Source organism: Aulonocara stuartgranti (assembly GCF_965226115.1).
Source record: "Aulonocara stuartgranti genome assembly, chromosome: 11".
Lineage (NCBI taxonomy): Eukaryota > Metazoa > Chordata > Actinopteri > Cichliformes > Cichlidae > Aulonocara > Aulonocara stuartgranti.
The window spans coordinates 32541185-32560136 of record NC_138947.1 but is presented as its reverse complement, the minus strand read 5'-3'; the positions used below and the strand labels follow the sequence as shown (position 1 = coordinate 32560136).

Sequence of the window (18952 nt, the reverse complement as noted above, 5' to 3'; positions counted from 1 at the left end):
GACATCCTTTATCTATCTTTGTCATCAACACTCCCAGAAACACATGGCATAACACACGCAGAATCAGTATGGATAACTGGTGTTCTGCTGTTTTGAACTGCGATACAAAACTATCGGGTAAAAAATTGCACCTATGCAATTTATAATGGTTGCCCTTTTCTTGCTTGTCTTACAGTTTTGATGACGTTTGGCCCTACTACTCAAAACATATGACATGCATTTTCTCTCCTTGAACATTTTTCCAGCTTCTCCCTGGATAAATCTCTCAAAATAGACACTTTTTTTCCAAGCAATTTAAGATGTTAATTATAAATCAGGACATTTATTTCTCCACAAGCTGTACGAATGCACAGTTTAATGGAGAGCCTCTTTTGAACAGTTGAACAGAGGGCTTATATTGTTAGCTATTGAAAAAGGAAAGTGCTTGCATAATTACAGTTGATTACAGCTGTGTGTAGCATTAGAAATGAGGAAACATGCTTTCACTTACATCTGTTATTCAACAACTAGAAACCATACTGCTTCTTTTTTAAAAAATTTTATTCTTTAGTACATTTATCGAGGCAACGTCAAGCAAGTGCACGTTGTATCAAAACCCAACTCCCAAAAAGCTCATTTTGGTTGCAGCTTCTTTTGCCTTAGCATCTCTTTACATAATGTCTCTCAGTCACCCTCTCTTTTGGCTGTGTTTCACTCACACCTTCTAAACATGCCAAATTCTTAAGGCCTATTATACTTGCCATTCTCGCCCTCGTAAACTGCACTATGTGCCAAAAGTGATGTCACAGCCACTGGCCAAGCCACACTCTGGTTGCTGCAGCTAATTTGGAAACATGACTTGTGATTGTGTCAGTTTTTCCCCCCCATTTTAATGCTACATCACTGGAAAAATTCAATGATTCCTAGATACAAAGTTTTAAATAAGTGGACTTTCTGAAGAAAACTGAAAAATACTTGAGATGTCTGTGCTGCTTTTATTCCTGATGTGGAGGTTTTGTCTGAGTGGTAACACCCACTGTTTTGGATAATACTGCTTTCAGATACCCATGCCCTTGTATAAATGGTTATGGGTTATGGTGATCACTGTTGTCACTGTGAGTGACATGACTACTGTAGTGACCATAATGGGTCCTTTAAGTCGACAAAACATCTATTAGATTAGGTCAGAAGCCATCTAAATGACTAAAAGCATAAACGCACTCAGAGGTCACATGAGTCATTACTTTTTATAATGAGAGAACCATTTTTGTGTTGGCTAAGGTGACCCTTTGTATTTCAACAATTATGAGAGTAACATATTGCTTAGACTATGCTATGAAAAACGCTTTAGCAGCTGTTATACTGAATAAGCAAAATGTCAACAGGTAGCAGCTGGACAGGAATACTACAGCTCAAAAGAGCAGATTTTAGAGGAAGTTAAATGATATTAAAAATATTTTCAATTCTTAGAATTTGAACTTACATCCAGCAAGACTGTTTATCCTTTGACTCTTTATCTTTTCTAAACTGTAGTATACTGTGTTGTTTTTGCTTTCTCTAGGTTCTGTTGCATCGGTTTCACACCAGTTGGCCCCCACCCCTCCGCCAAAATCCGGCTATTAGATGTGACCACGAGGTTGATCAGGAGAAGCCATCATGTCTTAAACACAGAAGGGCCCTCTGGAGCCCTATCGCCCCACCATGGCCCGCCATCCCCCTCCCCCTCTCCCTCCCTCGTGCACCACCTTACCCCCTCTCCAAGCCCCATCCAAATCCCAGACCTTTCTGCCCATGTGAGAGACAGGCTACCCAACCCTGGCTCCCCACTGGCGCATCCCTCCCCTCCCACCGGAGAGATGAGCTTGCAAAAGCACCAGCAGCTGGGGCGAGGAAGTGGTGGGGTAATGGGTTCTGATCGGGACCTGCAGTCCACTGCTTCCTCCATCTCTCTGCCCTCTGTGAAGAAGGCCCCCAAAAAGAGGCGTCTCTCCCTAGCCTCGCTTTTTAGGCGACGAGGACGAGAGTCTAAATCAGGCCGCCAAAGGTCCCGAGACCTGCAGCACTCTGGACCCGGAGGGCTAGGAGGGGTGGATGGCATCGCCAGTATTGAGAGTATCCACTCTGAGATGTGTAATGATAAGAACTCTGCCTTCTTTGCTGTGGCTGGGACCGGAGCTGCCTCGTCTGCTGCTGCTGCTGCTGCCTCCACCTCATCTGCCTCGGGGCCTTGTTCCTCTACCTCCTCATCCTCCAAGGTAGGGGGTGGGGTTGGGGCAGAGCTACTGGAGTGCCCGCTGTGCCTTTTGCGTCACTCCAGGGAGAGCTTCCCTGACATCATGACCTGTCACCACCGCTCCTGCATTGATTGCCTGCGCCAGTACCTACGCATTGAAATCTCAGAGTCCCGTGTCAACATTAGCTGCCCTGAGTGTTCAGAGCGCTTCAACCCACACGACATCCGTATGATCCTGGGAGACCACGCACTGATGGAGAAATATGAGGAATTCATGCTGAGGAGGTGGCTGGTAGCTGATCCAGACTGCCGCTGGTGTCCTGCACCAGACTGTGGGTAAGTAGTTAATTAAAATACTTGGGATTTAGTGGACCATGGAAATTTAAAGTTTGTTACCACCCTCAATGAAGGCAAACAAATGTCCAGTGTGTGTGTGTGTGTGTGTTCGTGTGTTCCCAAGTCGGCTGCTGAGTGTGAGACTTGTTTCTAATTGGAAATTACTTAAATTTATCAACAAGCTAGTTGTGCAGTTTCAGCTGAGTCTCAGTTCGCTGCTTGCTCATGGGGGTACCTAAATGGTAAATAGTTCTACTTTTTAAAAAATAAAAAAGTTATCCAAATCCAAAAATTGAGAACTTAATAATGATCAAATAAATAAATATTGGAATAGTTGGAATATTAACTTCTTTTCATAGTGTCTCAAATTGCTCACCTTGAGATTGAGAAAGCTTATCTTGGGTCCCGCCTTAAGCATAGTTGCTTGAAGTCACAGAATGTCGTTCACTTTCTGTGGTCTCTGGTCATCAAGTCACTTCCTGTGTGGATACTGCTTGAAGTACATGTGAAACACCACATATACTGACTGACACGGCGGAGAGACACAACTCCAAAACCTCGAGCGGTGGAAGTGAGTGAAAGAAAAGCGACATAGCGCGTTTGACCTCGGCTGTTGTAAGAATGAACTCATATCAAGTGGTACGGCGCATTAAGCTATGGTGTTTCTGTCTCACTGTCAACTGACGGGAATGATGAATTTCTCAACCTGACATCTTCGTGGAGGACAAAAACAATCACACAGGCCCAGGATCCTCCAGCAGCCACTGTGCCCAGGCTCCTCTAGCAAGGCACCAACAAGTAAATCGACAGACTTCAACGGGCCATCACAAGGTAATACCAATCTCATCATTTTCAAAATGCCGCCTAAAAAAGCAAACCCAGGAGTTGAAGAGGAGTTGGAAGAGATTAGGAAATCGCTTAATTTCATGTCTGATGAACTGAGTAAAGTGGCTAAACAACAAGGTATGCTACATGACCTAATGGATGAAATAAAACAACTAAAAAACCTCATAAAGGACAAGGACAAGAAAATAGACGACTTGGAACGGCAAATCGAGGACCTTGAACAATACACAAGAATGGATGATTTAGTCATAAGTGGACTGGAGACGCAACACCGAACCTACGCCAGAGTAACAGCTGGCGGAGGTAAAGACGGTGAAGATGCTCCGGTAGAGGAGCTGCAAACGCTTGAACAGCAAGTGATAAAAATTCCTTCAAACGAAGAATGTAAGTATTCAGAGCCATCATATTGTAGCATGCCACACACTCCCCAGTAAAGACAGTAAAACAAAGGCAGCAATTATTCTTCGGCTTGTGAGTCGCAAAACAAAGATTGAGTTACTGAAACAGGGTAAGAAGCTAAAACGGACCGGTGTATATTTAAATGAACATTTAACGAAAAAGACTGCTGAAATTGCAAGATAGGCACGCAGCCTGACAAAACAAAATAAGATACAAGCAACATGGACGAGGAACAGCAAAGTAATGATAAGACTAAATGGCAATCCCGAAGAAGCGAAAGTTGTGATGATAAGAGAACTCAAAGACTTAGAGCAATATAAATAATCAGGAATCTGCTATGGAAACTATTGGAAAAGTGACGATTGGATAATGAACAATGGGTATGGAAAGTGTTTCTGGCCTTATGGCTCAAAAAACAATGGAAAAAACAACAACAAAAAACACATAAATGACAAGTTTGGACACAGATTATAGGTTTCCATTCAGAGATATTGAAGAGGAAGAATTTGATTATGAAAAGGACTGTCAAGGTGGTTATTTTGCCACACACACTGAGAAATCGAACTTCAAAACGTTTAATTATGCTGAACACAACATGCATGACCCTGAAAGTAACATTGACCCAGATAACCACTTCTACAATAACAACAATAGTACTTGTGAGTACTATACAGATGACCAATTCAATATGAATATTAAAATGGCAAATGCATTGTCGGTCATACATTTCAATAGTAGAAGCCTGTATAAAATATTTCTAAAATTACAGAATGTTTAAGTAAGTTAAAAAAAGTTTAATATAATTGCAATATCAGAAACATGGCTCAATAATGAGAAAGTTAGTGAAATGGGACTGGAAGGATACGAATTATTTACAATGAACAGGGTGAATAAAAAAGGAGGTGGTGTTGCTTTATATGTAGATAAAGTTTCGAAATGTAGTCTGATTGAATGTATGTCAAGCACCATAGATAACGTATTGGAATGTGTTACTATTGAAATCCATGTTGAAAAAGCTAGTAATATAATTATAAGTTGCATCTATAGGACACCAGGATCATTGAGACATTCAATGAAAAACTTGCTATGTTTAGCAACCTAAATGATGAAAAAGTGCAAATAATTTGTGGTGATTTTAATATAGATTTGCTAAACCCAAATGGACATCAGAAAACAACAGATTTCATCAATACAATGTATAGTAACTCCCTTTTCCCTGTAATTATAAAACCAAGTAGAATAACAATTGATACAGCTACATTGATAGATTATATATTCACAAATAAAATTGACCATGAAATAGTAGGTGGACTTCTTATAACTGATATAAGCGATCATCTTCCTGTTTTTGCAATTTTCTAAAATTATTTTGGGATTAAAACTAAACAAAAGAATCAAACATTTGATATGATACGACATAGAACAACAAGAGCCATTACTGCCCTCCAGGTGGACTTAAAGGAACACAATAGGAATGAGGTTTTTGCAAATGAAGATTCAAATAGTGCATATGATGCATCCCTATCAACTGTAATTTCACTATATGAAAAACATTGTCCTTTAATGAAAATCACTAGAAAGCATCACAGATCAAATAAGCCATGGATCACAAAGGGGATAGAAGATGCATGTAAAAAGAAAAATAATCTATATAAGAGAGTCATAAAACCGAGGACAAAAGATGCTGAAATAAAGTACAAGTTATATAAAAATAGATTAGTAAATATTATAAGAACAAGTAAGAAAGAATATTACCACAAATTATTGGAGCAAAGTAGAAGTAACACACAAGAAACATGGAGGATATTAAACAGTATAATCAAAAAGGGCTCAAAAAATAAGAATTATCCAGACTATTTCAAAAAAGATAAAGATATTGTGCTTGATAAAACGAAAGACATTGCAAATGAATTTAATGATTTCTTTGTAAATGTTGGCTTTAATTTAGCAAAAGAAATTCCAGAGTCAAGAAATAATAATGACTTAAATAAACATATTACTCAGAATGTGTCCTCCATGTTTATTGGTGCTGTAACTCATAGAGAAATAATTAACATTGTGAAGGCATTTAAAAATAAAAAGTCCACTGACTGTTTTGGTATTGACATGATATTAGTTAAAAGTATTATAGAATATATACTGCAAACTTTCGCATACATTTGTAATCTGTCCTTTCGAACTGGTGTGTTTCCCTCACAAATGAAAATAGCAAAAGTTATTCCAATCCATAAAAACGGAGAGAGATGTCAGTTTACCAATTACAGGCCAATATCACTACTCCCACAGTTCTCAAAAATTTTAGAAAAGTTTTTTGTTAATAGACTTGATAAATATATTGAGAAGCATAATCTCCTAAGCGATAACCAATATGGCTTTAGAGTGAAAAGGTCCACTTCGATGGCAGTGATGGAACTTGTAGAAGGGATATCTAATGATATAGATAATAAGGAATATACTGTGGGTGTATTTATAGACTTAAAAAAGGCGTTTGATACAATTGATCATTCTATATTAATGAATAAACTAGAGAGATATGGCATAAGAGGGATAGCATACAAGTGGATGAAAAGTTACCTGGATGACAGATATCAATATGTCGAAATCAATAATGTGAAATCTAAGCAGTTGAAGGTAACTTGTGGTGTTCCTCATGGCTCTGTGCTGGGCCCTAAATTATTCATATTATATATAAATGACATATGTAATGTTTCCAAACTGTTAAAATGTGTATTGTTTGCTGATGATACCACTCTGTATTGCTCAGGTAAAAACCTAGAACAGCTTATGACTACAGCGGAAAAGGAGTTAAATATATTAAAAAACTGGTTTGATGTAAATAAGTTATCGTTAAATATAAAGAAAACAAAATTGATTATTTTTGGCACTAGACAAATGAAAAATGTATCTAAAATCAGGGTTAATGGAATTGAAATTGAAAGAGTGTACGAAAATAAATTTCTTGGAGTGATGATTGATGATAAGCTGAGTTGGAAGTCTCATATAAACCATGTGAAAACAAAAATGTCAAAAACCATTGCTATTCTCTATAAAACAAAGCATGTCCTGAACAAAAAAATCATTAAACACACTTTATTGTACTCTGTTGATTCCATATATGACTTATTGTCTGGAGATATGGGGTAATGCATATAAAACAAATACTCTTCCTATTTTCAAATTACAAAAAAGAGCTATAAGAATTATAAACCAATCAAACTATATAGAACCAACTAACATTTTGTTTATTAATCTGAATACCCTGAAATTTTATGATTTAGTTGAATATAAAATGGCACAGATAATGTATAAAGCACAAAAAAACTTGCTTTGCCCCAGTACTCAGAAGCTGTTCAAAGTCAGAGAGAGTCAATATGACTTAAGGGGAACAGATTTCTTTAAAAAAACAAAACAAGATAAGGACAAATATAAAGCAGAGATGTGTTTCTGTTAGAGGAGTTAACCTGTGGAATAGTTATGACAGTGATTTAAAAAGGTGTGGTTCATTTTCCTTGTTTAAAAACATGTTTAAAAATAGAGTATTAGAAAAATATATAAATCAAGAATGAAAAGAGCAAAAATAATAATACTGAAACTCTTGATTGTTTTGCTTTGATGTAGTTACTTATCTAAGGTGGAAAGTTTTTTTTTTTTTTTTTTTTTTTTGTTTGTTTGTTTGATTGTTTGAGGTGACTTTTGTTGTGATTTGGCGCTATATAAATAAAATTGAATTGAATTGAAGTTTGTCTGTTTTTGCTTTGTTTTATTCTTTGCTTCGAGCCCTGTGTACAGGAGCTGCATGCAAAAAGATGTTTTGTTAAAAGGGTTGGCGTAATAAGCAAATGCTTCAGCCAATACCTTTTAATTAGACTTGTCTCATGCTTTCTTGCTTTGTGGTAGATCTTTGTTCTGTATTCATTGAGATATTTGAATGCTAATAAATCAAATCAAATCAATCAATCAAATCATACTAAGGGTAATTTATTTACACTGTCATAGATTTAACACTGTCTGTGAAGCTGGATTTATGAAGAAAAGCATTTAAAGTTTTTAGACCACGTCTAGCGCCATTTTCTCAGTACAGAACTGGTAACTCGGTTGAAAACAAGGAAGCTAAAACTAAAAAGCAGTACAAGGGGATCACTTTTGTCGTGTTAAAAAACAAGTTCATGCTGTGTTGCTTAAGCAGTAAGTAGTTAATCGTTATTCGGCTAGCTGAAGAGAAACGGAAAAATCCACCTATTAGCTCTAATGCTAGGGTTTGTAGAGGACTCTATGAATGAGGTCAGTATTGAGGAAAGCCTGTTAGAGTCAAGTACACCAGTGGTTGACCAGACCAGCATTGAGCACTGCAGTTATCTGGCAAAGCAAGATGTCAGTGCATTAAATTAGTCTTTGTTTTTCCAAGCACATTCAAACAGTTTGCAACATAACTATTACATGTGCATCACACCACAAACATAACAAAGCTTTCTTACTGAAGCACAATCTGGAATCCTGACCTCCATCAGTATATTCATATGGGAATAGATTAAAAAATTAAAATAAAACACTTGGGCCTCGGAGGAAGAGATGCTATACTTTTTGGAGCCCTAATTTTCTTGTTTAGAAATTCTTATCTCATATTATCTCACAGAGTGGATTGCTACTACTACCAGAAGTGAGGAAAATGTAGGTGAAGGAGAGTGTAACATAGCAGGATTTGTTTTCATGTTATAAATCCAGCTTCACAGACAGGGGTAAATCTGTGGCAGTTTCTGAGTATAAATTAGACTTTTAGAATTAGAATTAATACATGTTTCATGTTTACTTTTAGGACTGGCTTTACAGCAGGTGAAGACTGATCGGGTAACTCTAGATTAATATAAAAAAAACACTTAAATTAAAGGTGTCCAAGAAAATTGAAAAATTGGGCCAAAAAAGCTAAGTCCGATTTTGTATATTATTGTGTCAGCTTAATCTTAATCGATCCTTTTCAAGTGTACAGAAGCATTGAAGTTTTTGATTGTTCAAATACATATATCTAGCAATGAAAGAATTAAATAAAATTAACTTCGAGGAAATAAGTATTGTTGCATAAATGGAGAGATTTTAATAAAACTGTAATAATAATACTGTGGTCCTCTCTGGCAGGAAATCATTTTCATCAAGAGGATATTCTGTTCATTAAGAGGTCATGGTGGAAACTGATCATTGACTTGACTCATTTTGTATTTAATACTCCATTCATTTTGATTTGCTATGGTCAGTCATTATTAACCCCCCGTCTTTCTGTCTGAACGTATTTACTTCAGCTCTATCTCTGTGACTCGCTCCTTGTCCCTTCTCCAGTAATCCAGTGGTGCTGGACTGTTTTTCCTGTTTAATCCTCTCTTCCTGAGTGACTGCTCATTGGCCTGCTTCCACCCCCCCCCCCCCCCAAACTGTCACTGCGTTGTCACTTTGTAGAGGCCCTGCAGGGTCAGTGACTCTCACTCACTGACATATCAAATCAACAGCTCATTAATATGGTTCTGAGTGGACATCTATCTACAATTTCTTAACTGCAGACAGTTCAGAAATCCATATTTGACATTTATGGAAAAATGGCTGAAATGTTAATTTCCTCGCAACGCCAAATATGTGACGTGGAATTTTGAAATACAGTTCATTTTTTCCCTTTTTTGTATATTAAGAAGCAACGCAACAGAAGTTGTTTTAACTACTCACCTATTTAGGAAAATCATTTTCCATAAGCAGGTTTCTCTCTGTCATGGTGAAAGACTCTTGCTCTCTCTCAGCCATTTCCTTTTCTTCCAGGAATTGTTTGCGGTCTGGAAAAAAAAAAAAAAGAATTCATCCCTTCAGACTTTCTTAAAGTACTGTTTGTACTTTGTTCTGAATCCCTAGTAACCTTCAAAGCTTGGTATGTGTGTTTTCTTCCCTTGGATGTCCTGTTTTGTAAACTTGGCCATAATACCAGTTTCAATGTAGGAGTTAAAGGTGGCATGACGTGTTTGTTTTTGTTTTGTTCTTTTTTTTTTTTTTTTATTGTTTTTTCCATTCACCTCAGCTAAGCAAGTAGACTTTAATCTTGGAGTAATTTTCCTGCTTAGAAATATGTGCAGCTGGACATGTGATACCGTATAGCTTTTGCCATATAGATATCCCTTTTACATTAGTGTGTGATTTATTTGCTATTGCTGGTGTTTTACTGTCATCAGCTGTGTCTTCAGCTAATGTCTCTTTTTTTGTCAGTCATTAGAACAAAGTTTATTCTTTCTTTTCCTTTCAGAACAGAAGACCAATGGGCAGGAAATTATAAATCAAATCAGAATGACATTTATCAGGAGCTGCAACCTTTATGCAGATTACTTTACAGCTTATAGTGGCCATCTGGTTGCCTTGCTATTAATTCTGTAGTGTAGTGTGTGATCACTAAAGGTGTTTTATTGTCGTTAGCCACTTATTCATTTTTTTTCCATGTTTGTAGAAAAGAAATGTTTCATTCTTGTAGGCTTAGATATTTATGGGGCTTGGATATTTTCCCCCTCATTTTGGTTCAGAGGAATCTCCAGTTTCCATCTATTTTCATGTTCCCCTTTTCCTGCTGCTTTTCTATGCTCTGGCCCTTTCCCCTCCTGCAGGTTAGAGGTTATGGACACTGCTTCTGCATTTTCAGAAGAAGTGGAGATGTAGACGCTTAACAGATCCATTGATTTTGATAATGTTTAAGTGAATGCAACTTTTCATGTTGTTCCTGTGGCTGATTTAGCAGTCTCAACAATGGTGAGATTAGTTGCATGACAGGGAGTTTGAGGCCATTTGCTGTGCTATCTCTACAGTACTTAGGCTGAATAGTGCTAAGTGCATATCATTTTAAATGAGACATGCATGTCGCTGTGATTCTGTCTGCATTGTAAACACAGTTCTCAACAGAGTACACCGATCCCCAGTAGAGGAAGTCTCCCAGGCTCTCTGTGATTGAAACTTGATCCTTGGGTCAGTCCCAGAGGGTCTGGGAGACTTCTGCTACGCTCGGATATAACCATGTCACACACTCTTGGGTTTCCCCAAGAAATTGGCTAGCTGGTATTTTGCAGCTGTCATCTTTAAGCTTTTTACTTTCTTAGTTTTTACCGTCGTCTCTTTGCAAGGGCTCAAGACTGTTGTGTTAAAACATGCATTATTTCACTTCTGCTGTTACTGTGTCTGACATGCATTGTTGGAGAAAAGGTTAGTAAAGAAACCAGATAAGGCAGACAACAGCTATAAAGGTGAGACATCGTATCCAGCTGCCTGTAGTGGGACATCTGTCAGTTCAAGTTATAGTCGTTGATTCACTTTTTGACCTAGACTTAAGTTTTTATTAGATAAACTGCAGTTTTTGGCACCTAGTTTCTTTTTTTTAGCCCTGGAGGTAACTACATCAGTTAGTCAATAGAAGTGTTTTTCTGTTTTATATCTGGCTGTTTAAAAGTCTATGAGTAAATGAAACATCAATTTAAGAAAATTGGTTAAAATATTTTTATTACAATCTTAGTGGCTTTCCTTGGGAGTGGCAAAAACTGTTGTAAGGAAACCAAACAGTCACAGATATTCAAGAGAGTTATTGAAGATGGCTAAAGCATAATTCCTCTCAGAAAAATGTACTTGTGAGACAATGGAGTAGATACAGGAACATACTTTTTTTTTTTTTTTTTTTTTTTTTTTAAGCCATCATAGGACTTCCTGCTGCAGAGTTCGAGTAAAAAAAAAAAAAAAAAAAATGAACACCATTTCTCTTGACCTTTTCTCTAATGTCAGCTTAATTTTCAGCATCTTCATTTTCATCACTTTAATTTTTGTCTAAAATTCTGGTTAGAAACATTTTGCTGCTTCTGCATGATGCAGTTGTTTTCCTTCATAGTAAAATCCTTCTAGAACCAGAAGCCTCAACATTTGGCATGTATCGACTTTTCATGTGACTTAAATTCAGATTCTTTGCGGGCACCATGGTGTAGTGTTTTGCCTTATGACTTTTTTTGTGCGTCCCCTGGCAGGTATGCAGTTATTGCCTTCGGGTGTGCCAGCTGTCCGAAGCTCACCTGTGGGAGGGAGGGCTGCGGCACAGAGTTCTGTTACCACTGTAAGCAGCTGTGGCATCCCAACCAGACCTGTGACGCAGCGCGCCAGCAAAGAGCCCAGAGCCTCCGCCTCAGAACGGTGCGCTCATCCTCCCTCAACTACAGTCAAGAGAGTGGAGCTGCAGGTGGGCTGACTTAACGATTTTACACAACACGCTTATTAGGAGAAGGGAAAAAAAACAAAAGAAGACAACGCTGATCATCAGTCCTCAATGAGCAATCCCTAACCCATATTTCACTGTTGTAAATCATACTCTGTTGTTACTTCTAGCTGATGACATCAAGCCGTGTCCACGCTGTGCTGCTTACATCATCAAGATGAATGATGGCAGCTGTAACCACATGACGTGCGCTGTCTGTGGCTGCGAGTTCTGTTGGCTCTGCATGAAAGAGATCTCAGACTTGCACTACCTGAGGTAAGCATCTTAACACATACATATACAGTATATACTAATAGACATAAAGTACATGCTGTTGGACCAACGGTTTCACTACAAGTATTTTAAGAATTTAGCAATTTAAAAAAAAAAAAAAAAAAAGATCCTGCTGTGATGAAAACCTGTTGGTCATGTGACACCCTGTAACTACAGCACATAGCTAGTAGTTGTTCCACCGTTTATTTGCTGGTTAACTTTTGTTTCCAGATTGGTACCTGAGATTAGAAGGCTATCCAGCGCTTGCTCTTCCTGTGAACATTTCTCACTGTTTCTGCTCGTCTTTACCTCTCTCAGTCCATCAGGCTGTACTTTCTGGGGAAAGAAGCCGTGGAGCAGAAAGAAGAAGATTCTTTGGCAACTGGGAACACTCGTGGGTGCCCCTGTTGGCATTGCACTCATTGCAGGCATAGCTATCCCTGCCATGATTATTGGTATTCCTGTATATGTGGGAAGGAAGGTAAGGCCTTGCGCACACATACCTACACAGTAGATTGGGATATATTTCAGTTTTCCTGCTCATAGTTTTTACTACACGGATTTTGTTTATTATTGGGATGTGTCTCTATGTAGATTTATAGTATTATAAAGTCATAATTCATTCTTAGTGTTGCATGTACCCTTTAATCCTTTCAGAATGTCCACATGCTTGTTGCATAACTTTATTCATGTCACTGCTGTCAGCAATCAAAGTAAACATGGCGAGTAGCCAGAAACAATCACTGCAACAATCAGTAACCAGCTAGTTCTACTGAGCGGCCAATGTACCCTCAGTCATCTCATTTTCCCAAACTCTGGAGTTGATCCGAGCCAGCAACAGTCATGTGTTACTAACCTGTGTGTCTGTGTATATGTGCACTTGTTTTGTGTTACTCACAAGTCGGGATCTGTTTAGAATAAGAACTTCACATTACAATAAAATGAAACCAGTTGGTCTCCAAAATTCCCCACGAAAGGCTGCCAGCAAGAATCTTGAGCCAACTGACTTTTCTTCTCTGCAAACGTCCAGCGCACATTCAGAAGTGATCACAACATACACGAAACATCTGAACATGAATCACTTACACTCCACAAGCACCAAAGTCAATATAGTTATCTTTGAACCATTGTCCCAGGTGTTTTATAGGGGCTTTTTGCCACTAGCACTACCACATTTGTATTGTTTCTGCAATGAAATGCGGGCAGTGCAAAAGAACAGAATGCAACAAAGAAAATGTCAGCCAACCTAAAGAAACAGCATTCATCAAAGAGTTGTCTCATTTGTGGTTTCTTAAAGAGGAAGTTGATGGTAGTAAAAATTTACACCGAAAGACAGAGAGGCAGACAAGAGTTCTGTCTCCTGCAACAGTAGCTCAGTAAAGTTGTCATAGTATTGCCAGTGCCTCTAAAATAATTTCTGAGGAGCAGGTAAAAGGTAAACAATAAGCATTTTTATTTTTATTGTAGAAATCTGCTCCACAACAACACTGTTAATCATACTTTTTCAGTGGTGTCTTTGAGGACTCAGCTCATACGTTAAGTGCAAGTTCACTCTCCTCTAAATGTGTCTCTCACATTTGTGCCACTTTTCTCTGTCAGATCCATAACCGCTACGAAGGCAAAGATATTTCCAACCACAAGAGGAACCTGGTGATCGCTGGTGGGGTGACTCTGTCTGTCATCGTGTCTCCAGTAGTGGCTGCAGTCACTGTCGGTCAGTCTGTGCTCTAACCTGCACCCTCCCAACTCTCTAGTTCTCTTCTCACTGGAGATCTTTAATGACATGCTGTGCCTGTGTTTGACTTTGTTGGAATCAGGAATTTCTTATGTTTAATGTTCAAGTTCAGATTATACAAAAGTTTATTTTCACTCATCATTTCTCATTAGCTATTTTGTAAACATGGGAAAAATCAAAGAGGGATGGTCTGTTATGTTTTTTATTTTTATTTTTTTAGTGCTCTGACCTTATTTGACCCTGGTGTGTCTATGTCTCTCGACTCTTTCACCTCTTAGGCATTGGAGTTCCTATCATGCTTGCATATGTCTACGGCGTGGTACCCATCTCTCTGTGCCGTAGTGGTGGGTGTGGTGTCTCCGCTGGGAACGGGAAGGGAGTTCGCATCGAGTTTGATGATGAAAATGACATGAACGTTGGGAGCGGGGCAGCTGCCGCTGGTAAGGTTCGATTTCCAGTCCCGATCTGAACTAGCCCACCACCCAAAACCAAGAGGGCGTGTTATGCCAATCGACATTATTTGTAAATAAGATCTTTTGCTTGCTTCACTCATGGCAAGTACTCTTTCCTTCCACAGTAAACTGTACTTCCTCTGCCTCTTCACTTTTCCAGGCCTACAGTTGCTTTGAAAAGTGTACTTGGCAGTATACTTTTATTTTACATTTTTCCTCTTTTCACACTTCAAAGGTGTGTTTGAGGATTAAAATGCTAGTTTTAGGTAAGGGTTAGGGTTAGACAGTAACTTGTGATGGTTTAAGTTAAAGAGTTAAGTTAAAGAGAGCCATACAAATGTGCCTGACTGCCCCTTCACCCACATACAGAGCCACATCCTCATACTTGGCACTGCACTTATAATACACAAACTAAGACTGAAGAGAATCTTCAGTGAAAACCTGTCAAGATAAGCAAAGAACAGACGGATGAACAAACTGATATGTTTTTTTGTTTGTTTTTTTAAATTCCACGCTGATATATTTTGTTTTGTTTCATGTTCTGTGTAGATACTACATCAGTCGCAGACGCCAGGAACAACCCCAGTATAGGTGAAGGCAGTGTCGGTGGGTTGACAGGCAGCCTGAGTGCAAGCGGCAGCCACATGGACCGTCTGGGGGCCATTAGGGACAACCTGAGTGAGACGGCCTCCACCATGGCCCTGGCTGGAGCCAGCATCACCGGCAGCCTGTCTGGCAGCGCCATGGTCAATTATCTGAACAGGTAAATGTGTGCTGCAATATTTAAATGTGGTTGTGACTTCAGTGTGCTCTCCTGCATTGTCTTATTTTCTCTCTCTCTCTGTTGTCAGGCTGGAGGTGCAGGCTGATGTGCAGAAGGAGCGCTGCAGTCTTAGTGGCGAGTCCGGCACAGTGAGCCTGGGAACAGTCAGCGACAATGCTAGCACCAAAGCAATGGCTGGATCCATTCTTAATGCCTACATGCCTCTTGACAGGTGAGCATCATAGGTTTGGATAAGTCGAGAAAGCATGATCTTCTGTTCATTAGCATGTTTAGTCCAGTTCTTTGTAGCTTCATAGTGTGAAACAGATGCAGCGGATTAGTGAATAATACCTGTATTATTGTAAACCTGTGCTCACGTCAACTGAACACAAAGTATTATTGTTTATATCATCATGTTTTGAACCTAGCCTAATTTCTAACCTATTGTACTAGTTGGTAACAAATTAGGCTAGTGCTATTCAAAGATAAAATGGTCATCTAGAGTCTATAGTCACTATATGTTATGAATAACAGCCCTCTGGATGCTTAATTGTGCTGAACACAAACTACATGCAACTCATGTTTCCTGTGTCCTCTCTTCTTCCAGAGATGGGAACAGTATGGAGGTGCAGGTTGACATTGAATCCAAACCTGGCAAACTACGGCATCACAGCGGCAGCAGCAGCATTGATGACGGCAGCCACGTTGGTCGCTGCGGCTGGACCTGTCCCTCTAATGGCTGCACCTCTGCAGAGGGCAAAGGAACCTCCACTAAGTGGGCCAAAGAGGCCTCCTGCTCCTCCTCCTCCAGCTCGGGGGGCAAGAAGAGCAAAGGCAAGCTGCGGAAGAAAGGGGGAGGAGGCACAAAGATCAATGAGACACGGGAGGACATGGATGCTCAGCTGCTGGAGCAGCGCAGCACCAACTCCTCAGAGTTCGACTCTCCTTCGCTGAGCGGCAGCCTGCCATCAGTGGCCGACTCCCACTCCAGCCACTTCTCTGAGTTCAGCTGCTCCGACCTGGAGAGCATGAAGACCTCGTGTAGCCACGGCTCCAGCGGTGGCGACTACCACACGCGCTTTGCCACAGTCAGCCCCCTGCCTGAAGTGGAGAACGACCGCCTGGAGACCTGCCCCACTTCTTCATCCTCCTCCCAGGGACAGAGTGCTGTGGCCACCCCCAACTCCCCCACCTCCACCACGTCCTCCCTGGGTCACAGCACAGAGCTCCCCCCTCTCTGCTTCATAGCAGAGGAGAATGTCAACCTGGTGTGCCCCACTGAGCCGGACTCTCACAGCAACACCGGAGAGATGTTGAGGGAAACCAACAACAACAACACCCAGCATCATCAACCACAACAGCCAGCCCAGACGCAGCATCAGCCCAAGAACTCCTGTATACAGACTGATATTTAAAATCTCAATACCATAAGTGCTGCACACACATTGTTTCAACATCCTTTTCCTCCACTAACATAACAATCCTAGCTTAAAGTTTAACCTGCATTTTCTGTTATTCCCTTGTAAAGGGGACATGTTACTTTTGGATTGGACATCCTCTGTTGAAAAGCAGCCACTGAGTGAAGTATTAAAAAAGGCTTCTGCAGTGCAGCCGCGTGAGAAATTTTAAGGTTATGAATGCTGATGTTTCTCCCTGTGCTGACACATTTTTGTCACTCGCTGGCCACCTGTAACAGAAGGCAACCCACTGACTCGGGTGTGTCAGATTTATCTGTGTAGACTAAAGTAAAACCACTGTGCCAGTTTTGCTAGTATTTGATTTTGGCCGTACTGTCTGGATGCAACACAATAAGAGAAGTTAACCAAGCAGGGACAAGGCAATACAACTTGTTTTTATTTTCCCCAACACGTATTAGTTAACAGAGGGAACCTGGGAGTTCTCATCTGTATTTATTATTAGACTGGTTGTTTTTTGTCATGGATCTGTGTTTGAAATTAAATTGTAGAAGACCAAGGCCTGGGCTCAATGTCCTGAATCATTTTAGCTCTAAAGCTGACTTAAAAACAACTGAGATTGTTTTTAAATGGATGCACACACAGCTATTGTCCCATTGTGGGCGATGGTGCTTTATGGTTTTTTAGCAGCTCGCTAAGAAACGATTTGAGACCTGTAGCCTAATTCAGTGCATGTTCTAGCACTAAGGTGACTCAGGAAGCCTGGGCCTCATCTTGCTCTGTGGAAAGTTTGTAATGATATATGTTGAGGGTGTGGGTGGGGGCTATTTCTTGATTTGACAAAAGGTCTCTGGAAGGCCGTAGATGTTGAGATAATGCTTAAAGTCATTATAATAACATTAACCAATGGGTTGGTCAATTCTGTGAAATTGTACAAAGAAACTTTTTGTCCTGTTGAAAGGTGATTTATTCAGGCTGATGGTTTCGCCTCACTGAGTAAGAGAGAGCTTTGATATCTTTCTTTGTTAACTCATGGTGCCTTCAAGAAGCTGTTTGTGTTCCGTTTATCTCCACCGTGTCTTCTAGATTCCAACCAACAACCACAACAACTCATTGCAGAATGTCTGACTGTGTAGGAGGGATGCTCCTATGATAGATCTGGTAAATGAAGACTTTTCAATTGCCTACCAAAGACAGCACTCAGGCTCTTGTTAAATCTTAAACCTTTGACTTGTCAGCTGTAGATGCAGTATTGTGCATCCTTTTGAAACCACAGGGATGAATGATATGATCCGAAATTATACAGACACACAGACTGCTGTTTTTGTACATGCTTCACAAATGCTACGCAAATAACCAGGGCTGTACAACGGCCCGAGGCACCTGCACTGTTACCTGTATTTCCTATGACATTGATGTTTTGCAATGCACAAAGGTTAATGGGGATGCAGAGGTTGGTTAATGGTTACCTTCCTTATTGATTTGTCCTGTGAGTTCCTGTTTGTGTTGCCAATCAGTGCTGCTGAGCAGACTTGAAGTTAAGTTCTTCTTTATTTCAGAGTGTTTGCTTAAGCCTGTGTTTACCGCTCCGTGGTCTGCTTTACTGGGGGCCACCGAGTCAGCTCAGGTGAACCTCAACCATTGAGTGGTATCCTGACCCAGGTCTGTTACAGAATGAACTCTTTGGTTCGGTGGATTCGGCTTCTGCTGCACTCCTTCCCTGCATTACAGAAAAGCAGTTTTGTTCTTCCCCCTTAGTTCGGTTTCTCATTCTTCACCCAAATTCCAGTTTCTCAATCCTAAATTGAACACTAGTGCCAGATATAATTTGTAATTTGTGCAGAATTGCATAAGGTATTTGTATATTTGTTTGGTAATTTGCTTTACTATATGCGTGTAAATGCATATCAAAAAAATAAAAACAACTATATATGAAATGTTTACGGTTTCCAAATTTTTAAGTTAACAAAAGTACTGTAAATACACAAAGTGGACCTATTATGATCATTTAAAACTTCATATTTTTACTATTAGACTCTGTTAAGAGAAGTTTTGCATTATTCACTGTTCAAAATTAATAAATGGCCTGTATTTGTATAGCGCTTTACTAGTCCCTAAGGACCCCAAAGCGCTTTACACAACCAGTCATCCACCCATTCACACACCGGCAATGGCAAGCTACATTGTAGCCACAGCCACCCAATAATCCTTAGCTGTTATATTGGGCCTTGCTATGGCAAACACCATTATTACAACGTATGTAAGACACAAAAACATCA

General features: G+C 39.7%; 1 protein-coding gene across 1 annotated transcript; it reads left to right on the top strand.

Moving 5' to 3' along the window:
* The first annotated feature begins 1544 nt into the window (after window positions 1-1544).
* LOC309716723 (E3 ubiquitin-protein ligase RNF19A-like) lies at window positions 1545-18614 on the top strand. The gene is made up of 9 exons (XM_082550706.1): window positions 1545-2548; window positions 11812-12020; window positions 12167-12311; window positions 12627-12789; window positions 13908-14022; window positions 14322-14483; window positions 15045-15258; window positions 15347-15490; window positions 15866-18614. The coding sequence occupies exons 1-9, from the start codon at window positions 1836-1838 to the stop codon at window positions 16671-16673; spliced, it is 2673 nt and encodes an 890-aa protein (XP_082406832.1). The 5' UTR covers window positions 1545-1835; the 3' UTR covers window positions 16674-18614.
* The last annotated feature ends 338 nt before the right edge of the window (window positions 18615-18952 follow it).